This window comes from Battus philenor, unplaced genomic scaffold, assembly GCF_028537555.1.
Source record: "Battus philenor isolate CCGP_79_NKW_IND1 unplaced genomic scaffold, ilBatPhil1.0.hap1 SCAF_9, whole genome shotgun sequence".
NCBI lineage: Eukaryota > Metazoa > Arthropoda > Insecta > Lepidoptera > Papilionidae > Battus > Battus philenor.
The window spans coordinates 13317430-13343584 of record NW_027181759.1 but is presented as its reverse complement, the minus strand read 5'-3'; the positions used below and the strand labels follow the sequence as shown (position 1 = coordinate 13343584).

Genomic DNA, 26155 nt, shown 5'->3' with positions numbered 1-26155 from the left:
ATTTAAATATAGCAAAAGGGATAAACTCATGAATATATGTAAGGAGTCATAAGTATACATTAAGAAAAGCGGTCGCCTACGTGCAACTGTCTGCGTAAGCTTAAAACGTATAAAAAAGAATATTATACAAGTTGTAATGTAATTTTTGGCTCTATGACGTTTATTCGCATTATTATACAACTTTCAACTTTACTCCTTTCTGTCATGAACTATTTTCGTTTGTATGTAATAAAATTTTCCGCTACGTGTCGTAAAACCAAAAGACGTCACGAGTTATCAAAGAGGTGAAATTAAACAGACTTGTAAGTTTTTATTAATTAAAACCATATCTTTGTAAATATTGAAGATAAAAACAAAAACATATGGAGTTTTATGTATACATATATTTTTGAGAGTTTTACATAATTTATTTATCTACTGGTCAGTATAGTTATAGAGATATTTATGATTTTCCCATAACAACTATATATAATAAGGTAATATTTTATTTAAAATGATTGTTTTAAAGCCTATTAATACCTATGTACTGATTATTGAAATAATAAAAGATAGGTCATTCTATTACAATATAATCTATGAAGTAAATTGGATGAAGTTTTATTGATTTTAACCTAAATTTGGGGTAATATTAAAAAGTAAAATTAGTTTCCATTCTATCCATATTACCAAATTATTTAAATAATAACGTAGGAAATAATCACAAGAAATCTTTTGCAAATTTATTTTTATGGATAAGCTTGCTAATTATTTCTAGGAAAACTTTCGTCAAATGTTTTGAAGAAACTCAATAAGGTATTACGTAAATTAAGAATATTTTATTCTTAATAGACCCAAGCAAATGGATTAGATATTTCTTAAAAATACAACAATTATGGAACAGTAACTTTAGGCCTTTTGTTAATATTAAAACTAGTTGATTATACATACTACAAATTATAAACACTTTCTGGAGGTAAATACTAAAAGCAACAATACATGCATAAGTGAAAACTACATGTGCTATGCTAGTGTGTTGTTCATTATATTTTACTATTGAAAGATAAAAGATTTAATTTCCTGAAATATTGCGTGTGCATAATAAATTTTACAATATTACATTAGTAATATATTTTTTATTCCAAATTTATATACTCCGCTATTTAATAGTTTAACTTCTGAGGGTATTTGTGGATTAAAGCATGGTAACATAAAAAAAGCTGTCAAAATTCAGAGGAGGGTCAAGAGGGCGAGGGGAGTCGCCAGCGAGCTTGGCATAAGTAGATAATGAATGGATCTTGAGTCTGTGTGGTGAATATACGCATGAGCGTACTGGTGCGTGGTTTACTAACTTATGTTACCTTAAAACAGTGTTCATTTTTATTAATATAATATCAATAATTAATTTTAAACATGGTTAAAATTATTGGATATATTGTAATCGTTACGTTAAGTTTTGCGTTTGTAAACACCGACAAGGCAACTTTAAAGTTTTTTGAAGAGAAAGTAAGTGCTTACAAAAGTTATTAAAGTTTCATATATCTTTTTAAACGAAAATATTATTTATGATATCAAAGTTTTACGATTTATTATTTTAAATAACTTCTCAAGTTGTATTATGATTTATCTGATTTTATTAGATTGTGCTTAGTAAAGGTCACAATAAGGAGTTATTTGCTTGCTTTCTAATTTAGCAAGGCCAGGCAAAATGATTTTTTTTTGTATTTAGAATAAAAGTAACAAATTCTAATATAACAAAAATTATAAAAATGATAAACATTGTTTAAATATTATTTGTATATTGCTGTCCGAAACCATTATTTTCACTAGTTGTGTACATGATAATAACTAGTTTATTGTTACTATATATGCATAATGTAAATAAAAATGCAAACTCTGTGCAACTACAAGGATATAGCCTTGCCTTAGAACCGTGTTGTTATTAAAATAATTATACAAAGCTATGTGTCATAACTTAAGTTTTCTAATTTTATCTAATCAATACATTTCTGAATAATCTCTAGTTACTCAAATTAATACAATACATATTTAAATAACAATTAATTCACTATTTTTGCTGCCAAAACTATGCAAAATTTATGCTCCTACTATCCTAAGCACAGTCACTATTCCCAAAATGAACCATATTCTCAATTTTTTTTTTAAAAATGTTACAAAAACATTTTCCTCTAATCATTCCTTGGCATAGTCTACATTTACACTAGTTGTAAAAAGGATAAATAAATAGGACTAAAAGTTATTATTATATTTGTTATTTTTTACAACAACTTATAAAATATTTTTAAACTTTCAAACAAAAACTTGTGTTAGTGGTTTGTGTGTTCATTTTAAGACACATCAATTAGTGTTTGTCTTTTTGAGACTAGACCACTAGAGATTGTTCTGGTGGTATAGTATAATCAACCCCATGGGGTTGTATCAAAATATACCAATTTTATTTTTAGTGTTTAGTTTGTGTTTAGTGACTCATACATAAGTATTCTAAGTATTTATATTTTTCAGGATTTTCATGAAGCATATGATTTGACTGACAATGATGTTAAAAACATTGCGAAAATGTCAGACCCAGTACATTTTAAGGATGTATTGAATGAAATACTCATACCTAGGGTGGTGGGTACTCCGAACCATGAAAAGGTTGGAAACTACATAGCTAAAGAGATGAGGGAGTTGGGTTGGGATGTCACTGAGGACGTGTTTCCAGACCATACTCCTGTGTTTGGAACATTGGACTTCAGAAATATTATTGCAAAGTTGAATCCTGACGCTGATAGGTACTTAGTACTTGCGTGCCATTATGATAGTAAATATACAAGAGAGCATGTATTTGTTGGTGAGTTTTTTTAAGTTGTCATATCTTTGTTTAATTACTTGTACTTTTGTACTGTAGCTGTTGAGGTTTGCCTAGATTTATTGGGCAAATATATTGTATTTCAATCTCCAAGAAACCAGCGACATACATGTTGATTGGTTACAGATTTTAATATTTTTAAACAGGTAAACGTTTATTTGTCAGGTTTGAAATTTACACAATTATTTTGTATTGCCCTGTATAAAATAATCACTATGAACTAAGTTGCATTAAATTTTTTTTTATAGGAATGTGACTGGGCAATGACTTCTAGTAGTAAAAATTATACAGGAAAATATAGTACAATTATAAGTAACAATTGACAGCTTTAATGTGTAATAATTCAAATTTTGAAAACAGTTTTTCTTACTGTAATATCATTGTTATTTTATTTCTGAAATCATTGATTTCTGTATAGTATGTACTATACACTAATAGCAAATCATTATAGATCATTTTTAATTGATTAAAAGTAAATCATCTATAATCACTTGCTATTAATGAATACGCCCTTTTAATGCTTTTACATCTGTAACCAATCACCCTGTATATTAAATGTGGTTTGAGATCATAAGCCGTGTTTTAATCTTTGGATTTAAACAAATATGTCAAAAGTTAAAGTATTGGCTTGTCAGAAAGAAGCTATATTATGAAAAAATTGTGAGATGCTAATAAGAGAGTCAAATATTCTATTTGATATATTATTTATTAGATAATAAGTTTTTCTATCTTCCTGTTACTTGGGTTTGACTGGTAGGGAATGAGGCAATAAGTCAGCCACTATACAATGTGTATAAAATTAAATAACATTGCAACACAATTTTTAGGTGCAACCGATTCGGCGGTGCCCTGCGCCATGATGATCAACCTGGCCAAGGTGATGTCCAGACAGTTAGAGACTCTAAAGACAAACCATCTCAGTCTCATGTTCATATTCTTCGACGGTGAGGAGGCCTTTAGAAAGTGGGGTCCAAAAGACTCCATATATGGAGCTCGTCACCTGGCTCAACAGTGGCAGGGGACACCGTACAAGGATGGTGCCAATCATTTGCAGAGAATGGTGAGTGTCTCATGTACCTGCACTGCCTTTTGCGAATGTAATTTCATAAAATCCTTCGGTCATTTTTAACGTGCCAAAGAAAATATTGTGACCAAATTATTACCTGTACAGATATAAAATTTGGTCACACTCGATAATGAGATCATAAACGTAGTCCATACTATAGTTTTTTCTCGCGCTAACCTTGATGCAAAACAACAATGGGGACCTCATTTAACGAACAAACGTACTTCCGTAACAAATGCATTTAAAAAAAACCGTCAATTGACAGATGTCAGCACATCACTATTAGTATATTTTAGATATTTTCACAGCATGTTTTACGTTTTCCTTTTGTGGTTTGTGGGTTTTGTGGCTGATGTCGATATAATTTATGTACTTCAGAAGATCGTTAGAGAAAAGTTTCGTTAAGGAAAATCAAGCAGTAAATATGTTTAATTTTATATCAACGCTAAATATAAAGACAAAGGTTAGAAATTTAGGTCCTTAGTGTTGCAAGTACAGTAAATCTCTATAAAAAAACACAACATTAATGAAACTTGATTAAAAAATATATCTCTTATTATATCTGCGATGAAAAAAAGATAATAATAATTTAAAGCGGTAGTGTTGTACGCTTGTGTAATTACGTAAGTCCAGTGAGTACGTGACTGTCCTCTAGGCCTTTTACCTTATACATTGTCGATTTTCTGACCTCCGTGCAATATAGCCTGCTAGCATGTACACATTATTTTGAATTGTGAACAAATATTATAATACGATTTGTTAGGGCAGTCAGAACATTTCACATTTGAGATACTTATATAATATACCTTATATAATATAATACAAAAAAAATATGACTAAACGACTAACCGGCTTAGAATAAACTACCCTTCGAAATTAGAGCCGGTAAAAATATTATGATTAAAAAGAAGGTCGAACCTGTTTTGCGTTCGCCCTTTCGCTGAAGAATCTTAAGTTCTCTAATTTCAAATTATATATATTTAAATATATTTATATATGTGTGTGTATATATATATATATATATATCATATAGTATTATTAAATAATATTTCTATAACATTAAAACACACGGCCTACTATATATCTCTGCCCCACTTTAGGTTGACTGCCTGAAAAAAAAAATATATATATATATTTATATATATAAGGTATTAAGTTTGTCGTTATAAATAATGTAAATAGAATAAATAAACAGGTTATTAAAATAAATAAAATACATGTGATATATAATTACATGAGATAAAAGAAAATAAATATCATCGAATTTACAGTATGAACAATGACCTCAAGACAATTAGGTTAGTCGCGACGTCTTTAGTGCATCGCTATGCAAATTCCGCAAAGAAACATTAAGATATTGGAAACAAACTCGGGTTCGATTCTCGGAATACATTCTTATATAATTTACACTTTGAGCGTGTAGAAATACCACTGTTCACAAACAATTATCCGAAAGGATGGACAGCAACGTTCTCTGCATACCATAATACCACGCTGCGATCACCATCCTACCAAACATGGTGATTATGATATATCCACTCATAGATATCTTTACGGAAGATCTAAGCCATGCAGTGGGCGTCTATCTGCTAAAAGAGAGAGAGTGTTAGGGAGAGAGAGTCTATTCATGTTGTATCAGTTTTTTTTCCTATATTCCACATAGACATCTTTGAGAAAGGTCTATGCCTTGTAGCGGACGTCTATATATATATATATATATATATATATATATATATATATATATATATATATATATATATATATATATATGTGTCTATATATATATATATATGTATGTATATATGTATATATCTTTGGGGGTAGCCTATGTTTTGGGTGGATGTCTATGGACTTAAAAAGGAAGAAATAATCTGTGTATGTTCATCTATATTTATTTCTCATGTCGAAGTCCTAAATACATTGATGTAGTCTGAAGATATATATTGTTTAATTTGACCTGACTCCCTACGAATTTATTATCTGTGGTAAAAAATTAAACATTAAAAAAACCGTCAAAAATTTATTATTAATTACAAAATAGATAATACTTTTTCATATAATATAGTAATCAAATTGTAATTAAGGAATCTCTCTTCGGTTTAATACGTCAATATTTTCTCATACAGCCTTAATGCGTCGTTACAATGTACCTTACCTTGAATACATATAGGGCTGGATTAGTTCCAGTTTGAAAGGTAATCGGAAAATCCTCGTTGGGTTTTATGCGTCGCTCGGCTTTCCCTTTATACTTTTGACAAAGAAAACCACATTGGATTTTTTATGATATAATTTTTAATAAACTTTCGCTTACACAATGTCTACGTAATATATTATGTTTATTTTTTTGATAATAGCAAGAGAGATATAAAATAATATATTTTTAATATAGTGATTATTTAGATATACAGTTCCCGACGATAAATGTTGCAAATCGACGTTTGGAAAGAAACAATCGGGTAATTTCGGCTTCGTAGAGCGTTCTTAGTCACACGAAATACAACTGAGAAAACGTCACATAGGTAGTGTGGGATAGGGATAGTGTTCTACGAAGCCGAAATTAACCGATTGCAGTGGCGTAGCTAGGGGGTGGCGAGAGGGGCGGCCGCACCAGGCACCACAAGCAGGGTGGGGACACCAAATTTGAAAATAATTTTTTTGAACTATTTTTTTTTGAATGATGAATAATGAAATGTTAAAAGAAAAATGAAAACCATAATTTAAATTAAATAACATAAAAAGAATATCGAATTTTACTATTTTTGTGCTAAAAAAGTTGTTAAATAATATGAACATTAAAACAAGTAAACGGTTACAATTTATAATATACACAGTGTTTTAAGCCTTTCATTCGCAAAACACATAAAGTGTTTTTTAAAAGGGCCCTAAATCACAAAAAAACATATCTGTGTTTCAAACTAGTTGACACTATTGATTTTGAAAATGTGATTAATGACTTTGCAGGCCAAAAAGCGAGGAATGTTCGTTTTTAAATTTTCCCAATTAATTTTATTAAGATTTAATGTTATTTTATATATATTTATTATTATTTTGAACCAAAAAATATATATATTAACTACATTCTGTTCTGAATTTTGAAATTATTTAGACTCTTTAGAGGGGGGGGGGGGGGCACCAAGCCCCAATCTGCCCCAGGCCTCAAATACCATAGCTACGCCACTGACCGATTGTCTCTTTCCAAAGGTCGATTTACAATATTCATCGCCGGGTACAGTATATCTAAATAATCACTCTGTATTAAAAAAACAAATAAAAGGTAAAAGTTCTTGAGTAGTGATCACAAAGCCGGTAGACGCGGAGTGGGCAGACCACCCCCACTAGCAGGGGCGGCTTAACCTATAGTGCATGGTGTGCAATGCACACGGGCGCTCCCTGAGACAGCTAAGGGGATCGTCTTGTAATCTATCGCGGTTCGCCGCTTAGTCAACAGAAATTTGCTACAGGCATAAAAACAATGAGTGTTATTCTGCCGTCATAAGAAGAAAGGCCGTAACTAATACCGTACTGTAAGCTATACCTACTTATAAAATAGCTTGTTGGAATATGAAAAAACTTTCTTGTTACGATGGCAAAGTTAAGTTTTAGCCGAGGCGGAGGGGGGGAGGTTTTCATTGCACACAGGCGCTACACGAGTTAGAGCCGCTAATGCCCACCAGCTGGACCGACGACATAGTTTAGTTTGGCGGAACACAGCTGGATGCTGGCAGCGCTAGGCCGGTTCTCGTAGTGATCTTTGGGGAATACCCGTTTCTTTCAGTGGGCGTCTTCAGCCCATGAGGATAATAATACAAGACTACGTTTTTCAATAACCTTATTATAGGTGATTGTATATAAATAGATATCTCCAACCACAATTCCGGTGATTTTAAAATACAAAAACAAAATTAATAGCATTATCGCATTTTAATAATGTCATAATATTTTAATATTTATAGCGACATTTAACCTATAACCTAATTTATTAAGTTTTATCAGAATACTACGTCTTATATGATTTGTTTAAAAATATTAGTTTATAGTGATCTGTTATTAAACGAAATAAATGATTATACACAAAAAACACAAAAAACATAAAAATGATTATAATTATCAGATTGATAAGCTTTAAGGGTTTTCGGAAAAGTAATTATTGCAGAATTGTTTTAAAACCTCTCTTTTGTAATTAAACAGCGTTCCATTAGAAATATCGACAGATTTATTTAATAAATGGTAATTGCGTAAATTAAGGAACCGAGGTAACCGAAATAGCTCGAAGAATTGCTCATATGAAGTGGCAATGAGCAGCGCACATGCAAGTGGAAAATAGGTGCCGGTGGACGTAGTGTGGGTAAGCGTTCCACCAGATGAACCGACATTATAATCAAGTACAGAAGAAGTGCAGAAGGTCACTGTGACGATCTTTGAAGGGGGGGGGGGGGTCCATACCTTGCAGTAATGTGCGTGTATCGGCCGACAGATTGATCCACATTTTTTAAAAACAATCCTAAAGTAGTATTGTTTATTTTCGTTCGGGAAATTCCATTAAAATAACGCAATACGTAAATCGTTATCGATGAATATTTAAAATCGTGTATTCATTTGTTAAAACATTTTATAAATCGAGTTTCGCATAACAAGCAGGCTATAATTACCGCGTTCCGTATTCTGGTGGAACGCGCTGAGAATTGATTGATTTAAAAATGAATGACGTGCACAAAAATAGCCGCAAAAAGTTTTAGGTTATACTTTGAGATGTCCGGTTTTTAAAGGTTTTAAAGCTATACCTATTTTCAATCATCCTGTATAAAATTATTACTGAGAAATGTCCATGCCTCCTCCAAATATGGTTTGCGCTTCATGCATTCAGCGATTGACCGACTCTGTCAATGCAATGGGAGCTCCCGCCGTCGCGTCTTCTGGCTCGTGTCGCGCAGAAGCTTCTGGTCGTAACGGATGTCATTTGCACAAGCATTTGCACCGTTTACTGACACTTTATATGAGCAATTCTATGTTAGAGATTTATTTCTTCTTCGGACTACCGCATTCTTGCATCTAAGATCCAAACATAGCCCTCTCCATTGTTTTACGGGCCACCTTGAACATTGTCATCGTAATCAGCTATGTCTCGGAGTCAAAGGCATTTGCTCAAAGAAATTTCAAAACTACTATAAGCTATATATAACTTGATTTGTTTTTTATTCATCGACGCCACCGAACTATGAAAATAAGTCAATACGTTTACTTAGCGAGTTTGTTAAGTGAAGCATTCTGTTTAAAGGCGGGTTTAAAATTTGTTCAATGTGTGATCACATAGACACAATAATGGTTATTCATAGTTGAACAATGCCTATGCGAATAGGCATATAAATGTTGATATTACATATACATTTTAGTTCTATCTTTATATATGCCTCATAATTTCACTAGAGAATTCCTAAGCTACTCTCTGGTCGCAGTAATTGTCGAAATAACTAATTTTTGTTGCGTGCTTCGCGTAGGTTGAATGAATTAGTCATGAAATTACAATTTGACTTTTTTGGTGTCAATCCATGTGCATAAAAGCGCAAATACATAAACTATTTCTTTGGTTCATGAATGATAAACACAATTTTTATTATATGTATATATTTACATACATGTGGGAGAAAATGGTAACATTAGGATAGGAAGATGGAAAGATTGAAATTGTCAGATGACGGTTGTTGCGTGGTTAGGAGAAGGACTTATAAGTAGTTGTATTAATTAAAGTATTAGAAGTAAATTCGAGTGTTTTTAAATTGAGCATCTCACATATATCTTTTAAGACTTTGTTCCACATCCTGTATCTGTAAATGCTATAAAGTTTATTAAGTAACTTTCTTCTATGTAGGTTTATGATCCTTTTGCGCGTTCACACAATTTAAATGATGCTAAAGGTGTAAACTTGGGATGATGTTTTATAAGCCCCCTACTATAGTGTAATTAGTTTTTAGGTTTCCTCGATAATTCAAATAGAGAAGTAAATAACATTATAATTACGGATGATTATTGTAAAGGAAAAAAACATATAATACGCAAACTGTATTTAGGTCAAGTAAATGACAAAGATTTTGAAAATACCTTGAGATATATCAACTAATTTTTTTTTACTGTACAGTCATCAGTTCGTATCATCAGTTTCGTAAATCTAAACAAATTAAAAAAAACTCTACTTTGTTGTGAGTTTTTGTGCGATCAGGACGTATTTAAAACGCCCCGTTATATAGAAGCTGCCTTTCTTACGACATACAAAAGTGATCAAAATAAGTCAAATAGGATAAATTAATGTGAAAAAAATCTTTTTTTTCTGTTAATAGTTGTGCACGGCTATACGTGACATATCACGAAAATGATTTCCGATCGATTTACGATTCGCATAATGATCTACTAATCAAATGCCTACAGATTTTTTTTTCTAGAAAACGTCTATGTAGTTATTATATATGTGTACTCAGCCAATCATATGTAATGCATAAATTCATTGATTTATATTTTCGTTTTAAAATGCGCTGTCATTATCAGTTTATTCGCCAAATAGATTTATACTTGTGATACTGCACATTTGACAGCATTTTTGTAAACAAGCTAATGGGGCAGATAAGAATAGTAGGTGTAAAAACTTTAATGAAATGTAAAGATGTGTTCACATAGCTTTTTTTAATAAATGTGCAAATAACACCATGCAGCTGCACGACGTCCACTGATAGACTTCGTTGGAAGCGGCCTGCATCTAGCACTTTCTGTCGACTTTTATCAGGTCGTCTGTCTACCTTATGGGTGTGCTTATAGATGTAAAAAAGCCGATTTAAAACGTTTAAAACCAAAAGTGGCGGTTTAAAACCCCAAATAAATCTTTTTAAACGGTTTAAAACTCGCCTATTAAAATATAAGAACGGTGTTTTTACACACCATTATCGACAATACTTGGTCTTGTGTTAGTTACCTATGCAGTTTATACCTATGTAGGTAAGTATATTACATATAAAGTACTATAATTATAAAGAAATAATATTACATACAATAGATTAAAATATGTACCTAAATCATAAAGAAATTGTGGATAGGAGTTTTGACCTTTATTTCCAAGTAGTTAAGGTCTACTCAAAGGTCTCTTGACGTCTCTCCGCGTGAGAAGTGCAAGTGTGTGAGTTTGGTTTTAAACCGAATGAAACTGATTGATAAATCTTTTCAAAATAACCAATATAGTTAACTAGGTAATAGTTTTTCAACTTAGCTAGGTAATGTCTACGCTTGGAATAGATAATGTGTTTATATTTAAGAAAAACATAGGCGTCAACACTAAACGTTTAAAATCGAAAAAAATTGGTCTTTTCGGTTTTAAACGGTTTTTTTCGTTTTAAACCGAATAGTTTAATTCGTTTTAAACCGGCCTTGCATCTATAGGTGTGCTCCTTTACAATTGGACGAAGAACGGATGACGCTTGCCGATCTAAAGTCTTGACATCGGGGTCTTAAAGTTCCATCTATGCATCGCTATATGGTCACCAACATCTCCTGCCACCTATATATATATATATATATATATATATATATATATATATTTATATATATATATATATATATAAACTGATATTTTTAATTGTAGACAGCAAATGAAAACAACTAACAAAAATGTTACTGTGACTTTTAAAAAATTAATTTTAAATAAATTAAAAAATATATATCATGTGAATGTTTTTCAGGATGTCTTAGTGTTGCTAGACCTTCTGGGCTGCCCCGACCCGGTGTTCTACAGTTACTTCCGAGCCACCGAGAAGTGGTACGTTCGGCTCGCCAGCGCCGAGCAAAGGCTGGCAGAGCTGGGTCAGCTGAGCGCGTACTCCGTCGGCAAGGAAGAGCAGAAGTACTTCAGGCTCAGGAGCTCTGGCGCCTTCATAGAGGATGACCATATACCGTTCTTGAAAAGAAGTAAGTACCGATATACATATTTGTGATGGGTAGCTCGCGAGCTAAAGACAAGAAAGATATATATCTTTGCAAAAGATATAATCACTGTAGCGCGTGTATTTCAATTATATCTCTATGTCTTTATACGGCTCGTTCAGAGTTAGAGAGAAAAAGTTGGGCTTATGTAGCAATAATATATAGCAATAATTACACGTAGAAAGCAGAGACGGATAGCTATTGCATGTTTATATTAAAAATGTACACTAGGGATTTTCGGAACGACAACATTATGCGCGGGCGCTTAGCTTTTTTGTGCTTTATGACAAAGACAAAATGCTTAATTGAAAGAAAATGCAACCAAAAAGCTCACCAATTCGCTATTTTTTTCAAGATTCCGTCACTTAAATTTTACACGTTTTATTCCGCCTTACTGAGTTCTAAGTCTGACCTAAAAGAGACGAAGATATAAAAGAGAGATAAATCCAAAGATCGAAAACATAAATTACCCTTTTCTTGTCAGGGATATATTTTAGCTATTTCTATAGCATACGAATAACAATATTGTAAACTGATTGACGTTTTGCATGAGATCTTGATTGTGCTATTTTCCGGAACTGCTTAATAAGGTATATATCAACGTTCCTGGTATGATTCCACGGATTCCCTTGTCTTTCGCTATCGTACGTGAGGTTTTTGGCTAAGCGCCATGCGCCCCCGCACTTGAGGAATCTGCAAAATTCATTGTGACATCAAAGTAATAAAAAAAAAAATAATATTGAATTTGATGTAACCCGAGTTACGCTTTGATTCCTCAAACCTGCGGAATCTGCAAATGAAAAAAATTAAGGTGACGCGGAAATTTTAGCTGACGTTTATCTAAAACCAAATTTACGTGTCTTATGATAATATATGGAATATCTATTGAATATCTCTATCACTCTTATCTTTAGCTTTGCTAGATAAAAAAACAAACAAAAAAAATCCGCGGAGCCAAGTTAATGTCCCGATATGTCGCTTGTTTACATTGAAATATTTTATGTTTTAACTATTATTCAAAATTAGAGTCATTCTTATTTAAAAATAAACAAGTAAATAAGCAATATTTTGTAGTAGTAGTAATGTTTTATTAACCTAATTTCTGCGATATAAAATTACTGCTTTGATTCAAATTCAAAATATCTTTATTTAAGTAGGCCTTTACATATATGCGTTTATTATAACTTATTTTAACTTTATTACGCGCTTATTTTAACTTTATTAGTAAGCTACCACTGGCTTGGAACGCTGATATATTGAGAAGAGCCGACCAGAAACTCAACAGTTGTTCTTTTTATATGAAATTCAACAATTTTTTTTAAGTGTACATCAAAATGTCAATCATGTTAATGAGTTAAAAAACCATAATGACAAAATTAAAAAAATATATTTATAAAGGCATACACTAAAAAAAAATATTTTCTCATTGTGAAATAAACGAAAAGGAAACTTAAATTTTACTGCCAAAGTAATATACGATATGAGTGGAAAATATTGCCATTCGTAATAAAATGAATTCCCTCGAGTATTGTGTGTTTGATTCGAATAAACTTTGGTATTTGAATTGTTTTCTTAACTACACACCTCATTGGCCTTCATCCAAATTCCACATCTCAACTATGAATATATATTTAATTTGTTTTAATTAAATATACGAGTTTTATACGTGATTATGAAATGTAAAAATATAAAATACATAAAAACGCATTATTTCACGGACGTATCTAAATAAAAAAATAATTTAAATTTACTGTGTACTTATAATATTATTTAAAATCTCTTTAATTCTCTAATTTCAACAGTGAATTAGTCTGATTACTTTTCTTTTCTGGTCTTTGTATTTAGGTTTGAATACTGTTAAAGAACACGTCGCAAAGAACATTGTAAAAATTCTAAATAAATAAATGAGTAAATCTACATTTTTCTGCTAAAAAAAAATTAATTGATGGTTTGTGACGGAAACAAATATGCAGCCAGTACTTGACAATGCATGTTTATTTTTTAAAAAAAAACTTTAATGTCCGGTATATTGGTTAGTTATAGCTATAAAGTTTTTACGCATATATTCGGATCACCTGCATAAAGATAGAATTCAATTTAAAATTGTTCATTAATTTATTTTTTCTATTGAAATGCGACTGGCTAAAAACTTTGACAGTACAGTCTGCAGGGACAGATAATAAACGATACTTAATTTTCATATGTAGTAATTCGAATTTTGAAAATGCTTTCTATTTATGTATAATTATTATTTTCGAAACCATAGATTTTTAGATATCAATGCAATTAAAAGCATTCACCTATTTAAATTTTTTACACCTATACTTAATAACCTTGTTTAATTTTCACATTTTTCGAGCACTTTCTTGTTTTGGTCGCGATTTTTACGAATAAATCAGAACACCTTATCAATATTTACAAATATTAGTGATAATTTATTACATAATTACCAAAATAACATTTCTTCAAAAGCCACGATACAAATTCAATTTCCCGCCAAAATTAATTTTTATTTTTTAATGTCATGACATCTCTTTTTTTTATTTTCAGACGTTGACGTAGTGCACTTGATCCCGAATCCATTCCCACACGTGTGGCACACGGCGGACGATGACATGTCTGCTCTCGACTTCAACACGATCGACAATTTAAATAAAATCTTACGCGTTTTTGTCGCCGAGTATTTGCACATACATCCCTAGCGGTACCGACGCCCTTTGACAGTTACAAGATGGCCGCTGCAAACATTCGCTGTGTTCAACCGACGCAACATAAAAGTGATAAGCACAAGAAAAAGGAGCCGAGGTGCTTTATTCCTGTTATTTTAAGTGTATTTATAACTGTTATTAAATTTTAATATCGCTTAGCAAAGTTATAGTGCTAACGAAACTTGTACAGTGCATTAGATATGAGTGAATAGACTTGATACTCTCGAATAGGAGTATTTCCTAAGGCGCGGTACAACAGTTTTGGTAGCACTGTACAAAAATATAGTACATGTATACTGTATTCGTAGGACGGAGTTAATGCCAGACCATGCACAGTTTATATCATTGATGAACGACGTAAAGATTGGTTTACATGGAAGCAAATTTTCAGTCTACATTTGTAGTTTGCACGTTGTAAACGTGTTGTTTTGATTTTGCCTACTTAGTCTATTTTTGAACTTGAAAAATTATCCGAAAGAACATGATATTAGTCCAAACACTGAAAATTTTAGTATAAATCTAAATAAATTCGAATGAAAATAAATATTTGTATGATCAAGGTAAATCATTGAATTATTACTTGCCTATTTCAAAAATAATCCAAATGTTAAAGTCTGTTACAGTCGTCTATTTTTTTACTTTCTTATAAATACTGATTGAATATACTTTCCTATTACATACTGACACAACGAGATAAGCTTCCCTATCATCTTCGTGCGAGTGTCATTGTGGAAACTGTACTACGGTGACTTCATTTAAATTTAGTATAGTTCATGGACCCTTCAGTTTTGTGAACTCATGTCAGATAAAGCTGTAAAAGCCTTATGTATAAAAGCATTAACTTGATCAGAAACAATCGATAAAGCTCTGCGTATTAACTCAGTCCAGCAAATAAAGAATTGATAAAAATTAAATAGTATATTGTGAGCTTTATTTTTCCAATTTTTTTAAATATTATAAGCTTTAAGCTTTCATTATATATAAGAAAATACTTAATACGTACATAAATGCAATTTATGCAATCTGCACGTACTTAGAAACAGTACTTATGGTATGTACCTTTCATATAAGTTTACTTTTATTTACAATGAAATATGTTGTATATATTGTTATGTGATATGTACTATATAGTTTTATAAAGAATATATCTTTCACTCTGGTCAACTCACAGGATCATGGTTTATTTTGACTCTGCTGAGATACTGAAAATATTATTTGCCTACATTGATTGGTGAAGTCAAGCCAACATTTTAATAAGAAACAGATAAATTTTTGTGCACCTCCATTTTTATTTATGCCAATGTAGACTTTTGTTGAGTCTCCCATGCACATGTGGGGGTCCACCTGGACCAGTTTGGCTGTGAAGGTTTTAGTAAATGTAAAATTATGCTATATATGTGTGTGTATGTGTAATTTCATTATATGTAAATTATATATTAATAAGTGTTTGAAGATGAGAACAATATTTGTGATTTCAAAACTATACTTATACTGTATTGAAATTAGTAATATATTCAAACTAAATTACCAAAATAATTTATGATGTTACATTTTGAAATTATTTTACAAACTATATTCTACAAAATATAAATATAAAATGCTTAAATTGAGGCCTAAGAATATTGTTGATGTATATTTAAAAATTATCTATATATTGTTAAATATATTTGTTCCATCATGTTGTATAATTAGATGGGAAAAATACTGAAAAAAAAAGGTTTTGTATTAAATCGAAACTATTGAACTAAATGTTAATATGGGGCATAAAGTGTGGGCCAATTAATGTACATTGACCAAATGAAGCTTACATGTCAAGATACTTGACCCTTGATATATAACCCTACATATATAACCAGAAATTTGATATTGTAAAGCATATTTCTCTAGTAATTTAGGTTAAAAAATTATGGAAGTCGAGCCGTAACACTTTTTCAGCACAAAAGCACTGTCTATAATTATCAAACGATGCAATTTTAGATAAATATGCATATTAATATCAAATCTCTATATATTATACAACTAGTATTTTTTTTACAAATAGATGCACCATCTAATGTATTATATAATTATATATATGTATATATATATATATATATATATATATATATATATATATATAGTTCCATCACGAAACACCACCATATATATGGTGGTGTTCCGTGATGGAACTATATAATAAAATAAATTTCTTCATATTACACACACAATTTATTGCGGTATACGGCAAATCAAATTGCAGTATAAATGATGTTTTTTGTATATCTAGTAATCAGACAAAAACAATCGTCTTTTGAAACAAAAAAAGTTGTCACAAATAATGTTAATCATTTACATGGATTTTGAAAAAAGTCAACTAAAACCAGTGTGTGGTAGTATTTGTGACGAAAGCGTTTTGAACCAGTTTACCACAAGTTTGCATATTATCAGACTGAAGAATAGCAATTCCTAGCTATTTTATAAGGTCTTATGTTCTAAATTACACTTTTATGCAAACCCTATTAACCGCACAAAAACAAATTTGAGTGTATAGAAGTTAATAATGCAAATAAATCCGTTATATAAAAATTAATAAAATAAAACACTGGTATTATTTATTATTTTATTAAAAACACAATTTGTAATATAAAATAATGTAAACATAATTCAATTATACGTAATGCTTTCGCATAAGGAGAAATTATATTGCAGTCCATAAGTCGTCAAAATAAAATTTCATTATACATAATAGTCCACTTTATACATAGTTAGTATAAGTGATCTGTAAAACATTCCCGTACATTATGTAACGTTGTTTAAAAAATATACATGTTAATAAAAATGTAAATGCTGAACAATTTTTGACTTTTATTTCATTATATAATCATAGATTGAATATTCTGATTATTATTTACCTAAAATAAAACTAGCTTATTATGAAAAGCTTTTCTGTATCAAAAAAAAACTCTGAGGTTGTTAAATTTAAAGTTGCAATAATCTAATAGAATATATTTTATAAGATTTAAGTGTTGGCTATTATTAAATACATTTTTATGGTGTACAGGCAACCCTAAAATAATTCGTTTTTTATTTTATTATAAATATGAACCCGGAATTCTCAATTAAATAACATATCTTCAATTTTTTTCAAATTTGGATCTCGTGAAAAAGAAAATGATAAATTAATTGACAAAATATTTGCCGGTGCACAGATAATCACCAAAACTCTTCGTTGCTGTCATCTATTACCAGCAAGGATTAAAAGGCGAATTAATAATTTTATATTGAATAAATTAACCAATCATCTGAATATTCTATCTCTGATTATGGCAGACAAAATAATATAATTTGATGTTTTGAAATATAAATCATTTTTAAAATTATTTAATCATTCTGGATGATAAAAGCATAATAATTGTCATGATACATAAAACATATATTAAATCATTATATCCGTCATTTCATCCGATTTAAAATTATAAAATCCTTAAATACACTGAAATATTTAAATAAATCAAAATAAAAATATCGTAAACTTCTAACATGAAGCAACACCAATTAATCAGACTACAGCACGACTATAACACCAAAAAGACGTTACATTTTCATTGAATATCCCTAACTAATTGTACATAATTAATTTAAAACATTTATTAAAAATTCATAAGCTTAAATCTTAAAAGAAACTGTCTAGTAAGGAACCTTTAAACTTTTTCAAGGTTTTCTCTTCCATTTCGGAGATCTTATAATCTAAGTCTCTTTTATTTTTCTCTTTGTCCACAGGACTCGTTTTGATATGATCTTTGTCCTTGAAGTGATTATTAATTTTATTTACTGCATCGTCTATTGACATTGGTATTATTGGACTATCAGATTTTGCTTCCTTATTGTCAGAGCTAATAATATTTAAATTAACATCATTAGAAACTTTTTTATCATCACTGGGTTGCTCAGTTTTAATTTCAACTTTATTTATGTCACCGACCGCACTTTCAACATTTTTAACATTATTTTCACACACATTTTCATTTTTAACAATATCTATTGCAGCTTCCACGAAACTTATCCCTTGACTACAGGTTTCAGAATTCATTATTTCATATTCTTTACACTCTATTGGTTGCCTATCATTTATGGAACTATCTACATCCATTTCATCTCTTTTAAGGTCATGAACACCATTATCTGTCTTGATATTCCCCACCTCCAATGTGTTAATATCCATACTTGTTACTGTGCAATTGGAATTTGCATTAACGCTTATGTTGTCTGTTACATTGACTGGATAGATGTCTTCTACAACTTTCTTTTTTGAGCGTTTTATCTTTGTGCCAGAAGCATCTTTATTTTTTCTTGTCACTCTTTTCACTGTATTCATTATTTCATCTTGTATTGCCTGTAATTTAAAAGTATTTTTTATCATCCTGATTTAATAAGTATAAATTAAAAATAGTTACTAAGTATGTTGCAAAACGCGCAAGACTGGAGAATGGCATTTTATTTAAAGATTCTTATGGAATTTAAAAATGGAAAAAGGACAAAGAAAGTTGTGAAAACTTCACTTCCCACACAAACACGCATAAAGTAAATAACATCCCATCACTAACTAGTCTAGTTTCATTAAGCGGACTTCTTTTGGAAAACTAAATTAAACACTATATGTGTTAACTTAGTATGACCCGATTTTGGGGCGATTTTTATATTTCTGGTAGAAAGCGATTCCTCCTGGGACGATTTTGGGAACTTTGGTGAACTGCGACTCCTCTGGAGCCTAAGTTAGAACTGACTCTCTCATCATCCAGGACAACACTTCAGATGTTTACACCATCTTCCAGACAGCTTACTCGCCAAAGAGAAGTCTAAGAAATATATATGTTATCTCTTGGTTAATTTGCTGTAATAAGCCATCTGCTTTGTTAATAACTAGGTGTCAAACATTTGATACCCCTAAAAAAAAGGTTTGTTACAATTATATTTGGTTAACCACATTATTTTAAATTATTCCTTTTTCTTTCTCTGTCTCTTTATTTTTTGGGAGGCAAGTGCAATTCAAGTCAGTTTGAAGTTTTTATTTATGTATTATAGTGTAATATGTGTTATAAGTATATATGTTATATACATATGTATACATGTTTATTTATGTATGTTTGTATATATGTATGTTTTGTACACATTAACTACCCATTATTTATATTTCTATGGTTCCCATAATATAGTTGTCTGAAAGAAATTGCCTCATGTGATAAGGGCCTATAGTACATTTTTGTTTATAATTATGAAACTATTTATATGTTTTCTAGTGTTTACAATAAAAAATAATTAAATTATTACAAAAGAACAGAACAGAAAATTTATTTTTTGACATATTAGTCATTATCTATTATTAGGACAATTAATCAACAACCAATAAAGTTGTCGTTACTATTAAAAGTGTTTTGTTAATTTTTTTATTGTAATGCAAAAATCCGATTATTTTTGACAGCTTGAAATCTGTCAGTGCAGCTAGTGAATAAAAAAATTTAAATCGCCACAACTATGTACCTCTGATTTCTTTGCAGGAGTGAAATCATTCCACACAGTGACAACATCTTCCATAAACGCATCTAACAATTTAATTTTGTTCAATGGCTGTCTTGAACTTGGCATCGCATCAATGAAACTGTCAACGTTGAACCTTTTCTTCTCTGAATACAGCCAGGTGTAGAGCGTATTGAACATAAGAATGTCTTTCTGCAAATAAAAATAATATTAACTCACTACTTGCTTCATAGCTATTTAATACTTTCCGAGCCACTGCCATTTTTCAAGATTTTCCATTCAATCCTCGTGGGGCGTATACGACCCAAACTATAAAAATTAAACAAAAGTCGATTAAGACGTATGCCTCACACTTTTTCAACACTGCAAAGCTATGATTAGGACGAAAAACTTATCAATTTAAATATGCATTGCGTACGCGCATATGTGATGTGAAGTTATCTATATTGGACTCTACAATTAATTTTTAAGAATCCTTTGTTTTTCAATGAGATATGCAAATGGCCTGAACGGAAAGTACTGCGGGGGTGGTATTCACCCCGGCATGGAATATTATACATTTGTTTTTAGTTCTACAGTAGTCTAACACAATTTAAAAAATACATTTATATCAAACAGTTATTGCTATAATTTTAATTAAATTATAAACATGCAACTGAAGACAATAATATAATATAAAGAATATTTGAAAGTGCAAAAACAAATGAAAAGGCATTAAAGATAATTGCTAACTGCAGTAGTGTATTCTTAACAAAAATATTTGTTTCAAAAGGTACATAATATAAAAAGCAATATTAGCATGTGTGTATGAGTTTTTTTTTGTGTTAGTATCTGAAATGATAAAGCTTCCAACAGAAATTGGAGAACTCATATACAAATCACAAAGCGCTCAGCTGATGGCCGCTGGGGGTGTTAAGATTGTGGAGTGAGCACCGTTGTGGACTGGTAAGTGCATATATAGGAGATGGATTTTGCATCATGTGAAATGCAACCTTCTTAAGATAGTCGGAAGACGATGAATCCAGGTCCAACAGAAGATATCCAATGACTGAAATGATGACAATTTTCAAATCTGATGCCCAGTTTTAGTACACAATCTTCTTTTAATTTTCAGCCGATAGAGGCCCACTGTAAGGCATAGGCCTCCCCGCTGTCAGCATCCAGTGACTTCCCGCGACCCTATGTCTTCGGTCTACCTAGTGGGGGGCATATACCCACGCCCGGTCTACCTGCTCATCACCACTCGAAAACCTTTCGTACCCAACGGCCACCGGTTAATATTTATAATAGTAATCATCACTATTAAAGTTATATAAGTACATGACACCACATAGGTAGCTTTTAGTCTAGTCCACCAAACTCATAAAGGATTACCAGCAAACCCTCGATGTCGCCTTGATGAGACCTCGGAGAGGCCCCCTAATGAACAGAGGCGAGTGGTTCACATGCAATTGTAAATCCTACCAAAGCTACCATATTTGATAATATTTCCATAACTGTTAATTATGTAATAATATATACATATATTCTTACCCGCATATCTATCGTAGTCATCCATATCTTGTACGTGGCTTTAAATTGTATTTTCAAGAGGTCTCTGGGCATAAAATCATTTTTCACAACCACAACGCCCCAGTCGCGTCTAGCGTATGGTGGAATAATATTTGTTCCTCTCTTCAGAAATATGGATTTTCTCAAATAAACTTGGGGTGAATCTATGATTATGTCTTCTGTAAATGGACGTAACATTCTTTATATAAATTAATTTATTATTATTTAACCTTTTTAGTGTGTATGTCGAGTATACTCGTCAGAGCGAAACTAAATTTTTCCGCATGTCGAGTATACTTGTCGTGAAAAAAAATTGCATTCGTTTTATAATTAAAGGAATCAACTGTATTTTTTTTTGCCCTGAATAAAGATCTTTTATAAAATGTACATTTTTCATTATTCCTTATACTGGCTCCCTTCGAAAAATAATATTAGAAGACAATACAGATATTGATGTCCAAAATGCAAGGTTTAAAGGTTGTCCAAAGCTTTATGTGCTGCACCTTGCTTATAAAACTATCATTGCCCTTAATTTAAATTTTTAGTTCTGTTACTCAGATTTCTTGAAATTCTATCTATATGTAATAATATCTAATTTCATCTATATGTATTATTTTTTCATAAATGAAATAAATTTTGTTTTTTTAACAACTTGCACAACAATATGCAACATTTGATTTTTAATCGTAATTGCCTACTTCTATTAGCAGAAATATTTTACTCAATATGTTGAGTATACTTGTCTTCGCTGTAAAATAAGTAGACAGAAAGTTTTTCAACAAAAAATTAAATAGTCAAAGGGTTAGAAAGACAATAGTGCATATTTGTAATGATTTTACTTGGTTTAACTACATATAGAGAAAGTCATGTATCATATTTTAATACGGATTGTCATATACGTTGCAAAAATGAGTGAATGCTGTCTTCATTAATAAATTTTATTTTAATAATTACAAGGGTTGTTCATCAAAGATGAAAAGAAAATGGAAATGAAAATGAAAAGAATAAATTATGGCACATACTCTATTATTTAATGGAGGATTGTTGACACCTAATTGACATTAATGGATTCTGCATGCACAAGGGGTTTGATACATAAGGCGGGTACCCTAACACCTGTTTAAGGAACTAAGCTCATAGGTTACCACAGGAGCTTTGGCACAGTCCATTACAATGATTAACTAACAGCTTTAAGATTGATAACAGAATGCTTCATTGATAATCTTGTGACTCAGCAGTGAGAACCACACATTGATATCACAACAAAAATATTTATGTCACATGTATGTCTTCTTGTCCATGTACATATATAACATTAAAAAATATGGTTTTGACAAAAATCTAATTTGATGTTTTTAATTTTATGTAAGAGAGAAAACACGTTTTCATAATAATTCAATGTAAACTCTTGTAGTTTATACAGTAAGATAACTTACCATCTGTAAATTTTGTTGACATCTTCAAGGTTTCCATCCAATTTTCCACAGCCTTATCATTCTCACACAATATTAACACAGGATCCTCCAAAATATTATTAACAGCATTCAGGAACAATGACACTTGTAAAGTTTTACCATATCCTTCAGGATTATTTAATATTACACCTGGTCTTTTCTGTAATTATCATAGTGTGTATTTCAATGATATAGTCTGCTATTGGTATTTAAAACAGCTTAATGAATTATGATGTACTGTTGATAAAATTTAGGGTTAATTTTCTAAATGAACAAAACCCTACAAGAAACACAAATTTAACTATAAATAATCTTATAATCAGTGATTGTAGTTTAGACTGACTGTTTATAATTGCTTTCTTAATATGGAACAAAAAATATCATTGCTTGGATAAATTGGTTGCAAGTCTATCATATTGTATGAAGAAGGGTATGGAGAATGTATGGTTGATGCAAAAGGAATGCTGTGCCACATGGTTGCGGAAACCAGTCTGTTGAGGCAAAACAAGTTGTGTACGGTACAAATAAAGCTCATGACTAATATATCAGGTAATTTTTTTATGTCCTCTGCTATTGAGGACTTCTTGTACTCATATCTAGTTTTAGGAACCGGATCTTTGTTTTCTTTTAATAAATTTTTTATTACACTTTTTATGTTTGTGCTCTTCTGTCATTTAAAATTCTTTTAGGATCTTTCATTCTTCTTCTTGCATAAATTTTCCCTTTCATTCCATACCATTCTTTCTTCATCTCATTACTTAATTTTTACAATTTCTTTAATTTTATTCTATTTCTCAGTTTGTCTTTTTCCAGTTTTTACATTTTATCACAGTTCATATTATTTAATATAGCAGGTTCAGGAAGGTCTTCGTGCAACAGTGTTCACCTTCACAGACCACCTCTCCATTACTAACCAAATTTCAATCAACCCTGCCAATGCTGATAAGAAGCCTATTTTAGAAGTAAGTGTTTATTCCTGACAGGCCAAAAACATACAATGTTATAGAGAGATTGCACTGTTATACCTCACGCTCCTACCTCCACTGCTTGCAAATTCACAATGAATTTATTCCTAATCAACTTGTCAATTTGATCAGTTCTATTTGAATGATATGGTCTTTAAGTATACTTGCTAAACAATCCTATAATAAAAAAATGATTCATATGTATAACAATAAATACCTTTTTAAATTGTTTGTACAGGTATCTAACACCATCAATCTGGTGCTGATGTAAGGGACTAATATCCACAAAAACATCTTGTCCTTCCCTGTCAAGGTATAACCTTTCCGAGCGTTGCTTGTTTGTCATGCTCATGGTGGACCACTGAGTTACCTGCTTGAAGAATATATATACATATTACTATACTTTTCTTGACACTATTTTTAGGGAAAACACTAAATCTCGAAAGTTGTGAGTTAATTTTTACAAATAAATACATTATATTAGGTAATATTATAAAATAAGATTAAATAGTTTTAACCATTTAAAGAACCTCCTAATCTTTGTAAAGTCATACTGTCAAAGTATCTTTTGGAGGGACTGCATGTCTCTAAGAGTCCTATAAAGAAAGTCCTAGTTGTAACATATGCTTAGTTTAAGTGGTGGAGTAAACAATATTATGAATTTCAAAAAGTGTTTGTGGAACAATGGTAAGGAAAGTTTATTTAAAAAATTGGTAATAACCCAAGTTATGGTGCACTGATCATTTTTTTAAAAGGAAGCAATGGAAAATATATAGTATTGACGCAATATTTATTTAAACGATAGCGACAAAAGTGTTAAATACTTACTGTGTTTCAGTATGGAGTTTAAACTGATGTATTCTGATTTAATCGGTTCAAGATCGACAATGTCATGATCAAAATATATAACATTTCTAGATAAAATAGTGCCACAAACACTGATACGCTGGTTTTGTGAACCTCTATATCCTCAAACTCCTGCATGATGTGTTTGTTACGGTATACATGATCCCAAAACATGAGCACCGTTATTATGTTTCTATTATGCTTCAAATATGCAATGTTTTATTATTCCACCCCAATCATTACTGGCTGCACTAACACATTGTTATAAATAAACGTATTAACTTCAAACATTAACAAAACTAGGCGCCGTACTACTAAAAAAACAAATAATAAACAGCACTTATTTATATTTCATTTAAATATCGTTATTCGTTATAAATTCATTATTTAAACATATTTCATTTAATCATTATCTTTTGTTACAAAATTCATTACAAAATCATATATTTATAGTCTCGTGTTGATAACTTCCATCCATATTCCATTTGACAGATTGGTTCAAAGAGAAAAACATTAGATACGTCAATAAACACAAAGCAAAGATACCAAAGACAATTAATGACTAGATAAGAAGATTTACAATTCTGCTATCGACCGAATGCTGCCAGTACAAATTATAGATATAAAGTCGTTGAACATTTGCCATAATTCTATAATATGATAAATAAAATTAGTTTTATAGTAAAACAACAACAACATGGTAATTAATCGTTTTGTAATAACAATAATTGATTCTATTAAATTAATATAACTGAATATTATTAATCATAGTAAATTTAAAATCATTCATATTATTATCACAATTCGTCGAGTTGTTTGTCAGCTTTCTCGTGGAAACTCGGAGTGCTAAACGCGTAACGATTGAGATCCAGAGCGATGATTCTTATTCTTAGCTGCCTCTCAGTTCTATATAAATATAAATGTATTGGTCTAATTTAAGGCATCCGACGGAACTCTTGAGCGTAGTTGTTACAATAAGCGTTCGGATAACTCAAAACCAAGTTGAAAAAAAAACTATCAAGGAGAAGCGTTAATTCGTGACACTTAAATATTTCCAACAACTTACTGTATGTGATTAATTACTATAGGAGGTCCTAGTGTCTCGGGTTAAATCCAGTCTCGCCAAGCTGATCTAAATTGACGTCGTGTCCAATACAACCCAGACTGACTAAACCAAATTTAAACAAATCGATATTATTACCATAAAATAAAGTCAATTTACCTAAATTGAATGTTTAAGGTGC

At 30.8% G+C, this 26155-nt stretch overlaps 2 protein-coding genes across 3 annotated transcripts; one reads left to right on the top strand and one right to left on the bottom strand.

Annotated features, from left to right (window-relative positions):
• Positions 1-1274: 1274 nt before the first annotated feature.
• LOC137932088 (glutaminyl-peptide cyclotransferase-like) lies at positions 1275-15407 on the top strand. Its single transcript, XM_068775655.1, has 5 exons — positions 1275-1482; positions 2500-2830; positions 3676-3908; positions 11633-11858; positions 14424-15407. Exons 1-5 carry the CDS (start codon positions 1390-1392, stop codon positions 14573-14575), a joined length of 1035 nt encoding a protein of 344 aa, XP_068631756.1. The 5' UTR covers positions 1275-1389; the 3' UTR covers positions 14576-15407.
• A 2131-nt stretch (positions 15408-17538) lies between these two features.
• Positions 17539-25366, bottom strand: LOC137932075 (DNA ligase 1-like). Of its 2 annotated transcripts, none has more exons than XM_068775636.1 (6): positions 24894-25366; positions 24283-24435; positions 23083-23260; positions 21629-21825; positions 20099-20287; positions 17539-18953 (listed from the first exon to the last, which is right to left on the bottom strand). In XM_068775636.1, exons 2-6 carry the CDS (start codon positions 24415-24417, stop codon positions 18234-18236), a joined length of 1419 nt encoding a protein of 472 aa, XP_068631737.1. In that variant the 5' UTR covers positions 24418-24435; positions 24894-25366; the 3' UTR covers positions 17539-18233. The 2 variants fall into 2 exon arrangements, with proteins under 2 accessions (XP_068631737.1, XP_068631736.1); XM_068775635.1 differs by having other exon boundaries at positions 24283-24438; positions 24894-25365.
• Between the last annotated feature and the right edge of the window lie 789 nt (positions 25367-26155).

Bases quoted from the DNA above. Each gene is read 5' to 3' on its own strand.
- LOC137932088 (XM_068775655.1), top strand. From the start codon at position 1,390: ATGGTTAAAATTATTGGATATATTGTAATCGTTACGTTAAGTTTTGCG. The intron at 1,483-2,499 runs GTAAGTGCTTAC...TATATTTTTCAG, and splicing joins TAAAGTTTTTTGAAGAGAAA to GATTTTCATGAAGCATATGA. The intron at 11,859-14,423 runs GTAAGTACCGAT...TTTTATTTTCAG, and splicing joins TATACCGTTCTTGAAAAGAA to ACGTTGACGTAGTGCACTTG.
- LOC137932075 (XM_068775636.1), bottom strand. From the start codon at position 24,417: ATGAGCATGACAAACAAGCAACGCTCGGAAAGGTTATACCTTGACAGG. The intron at 23,261-24,282 runs GTATTTATTGTT...TGATAATTACAG, and splicing joins TGTACAAACAATTTAAAAAG to AAAAGACCAGGTGTAATATT. The intron at 21,826-23,082 runs GTAAGTTATCTT...GTCCATTTACAG, and splicing joins GTCAACAAAATTTACAGATG to AAGACATAATCATAGATTCA.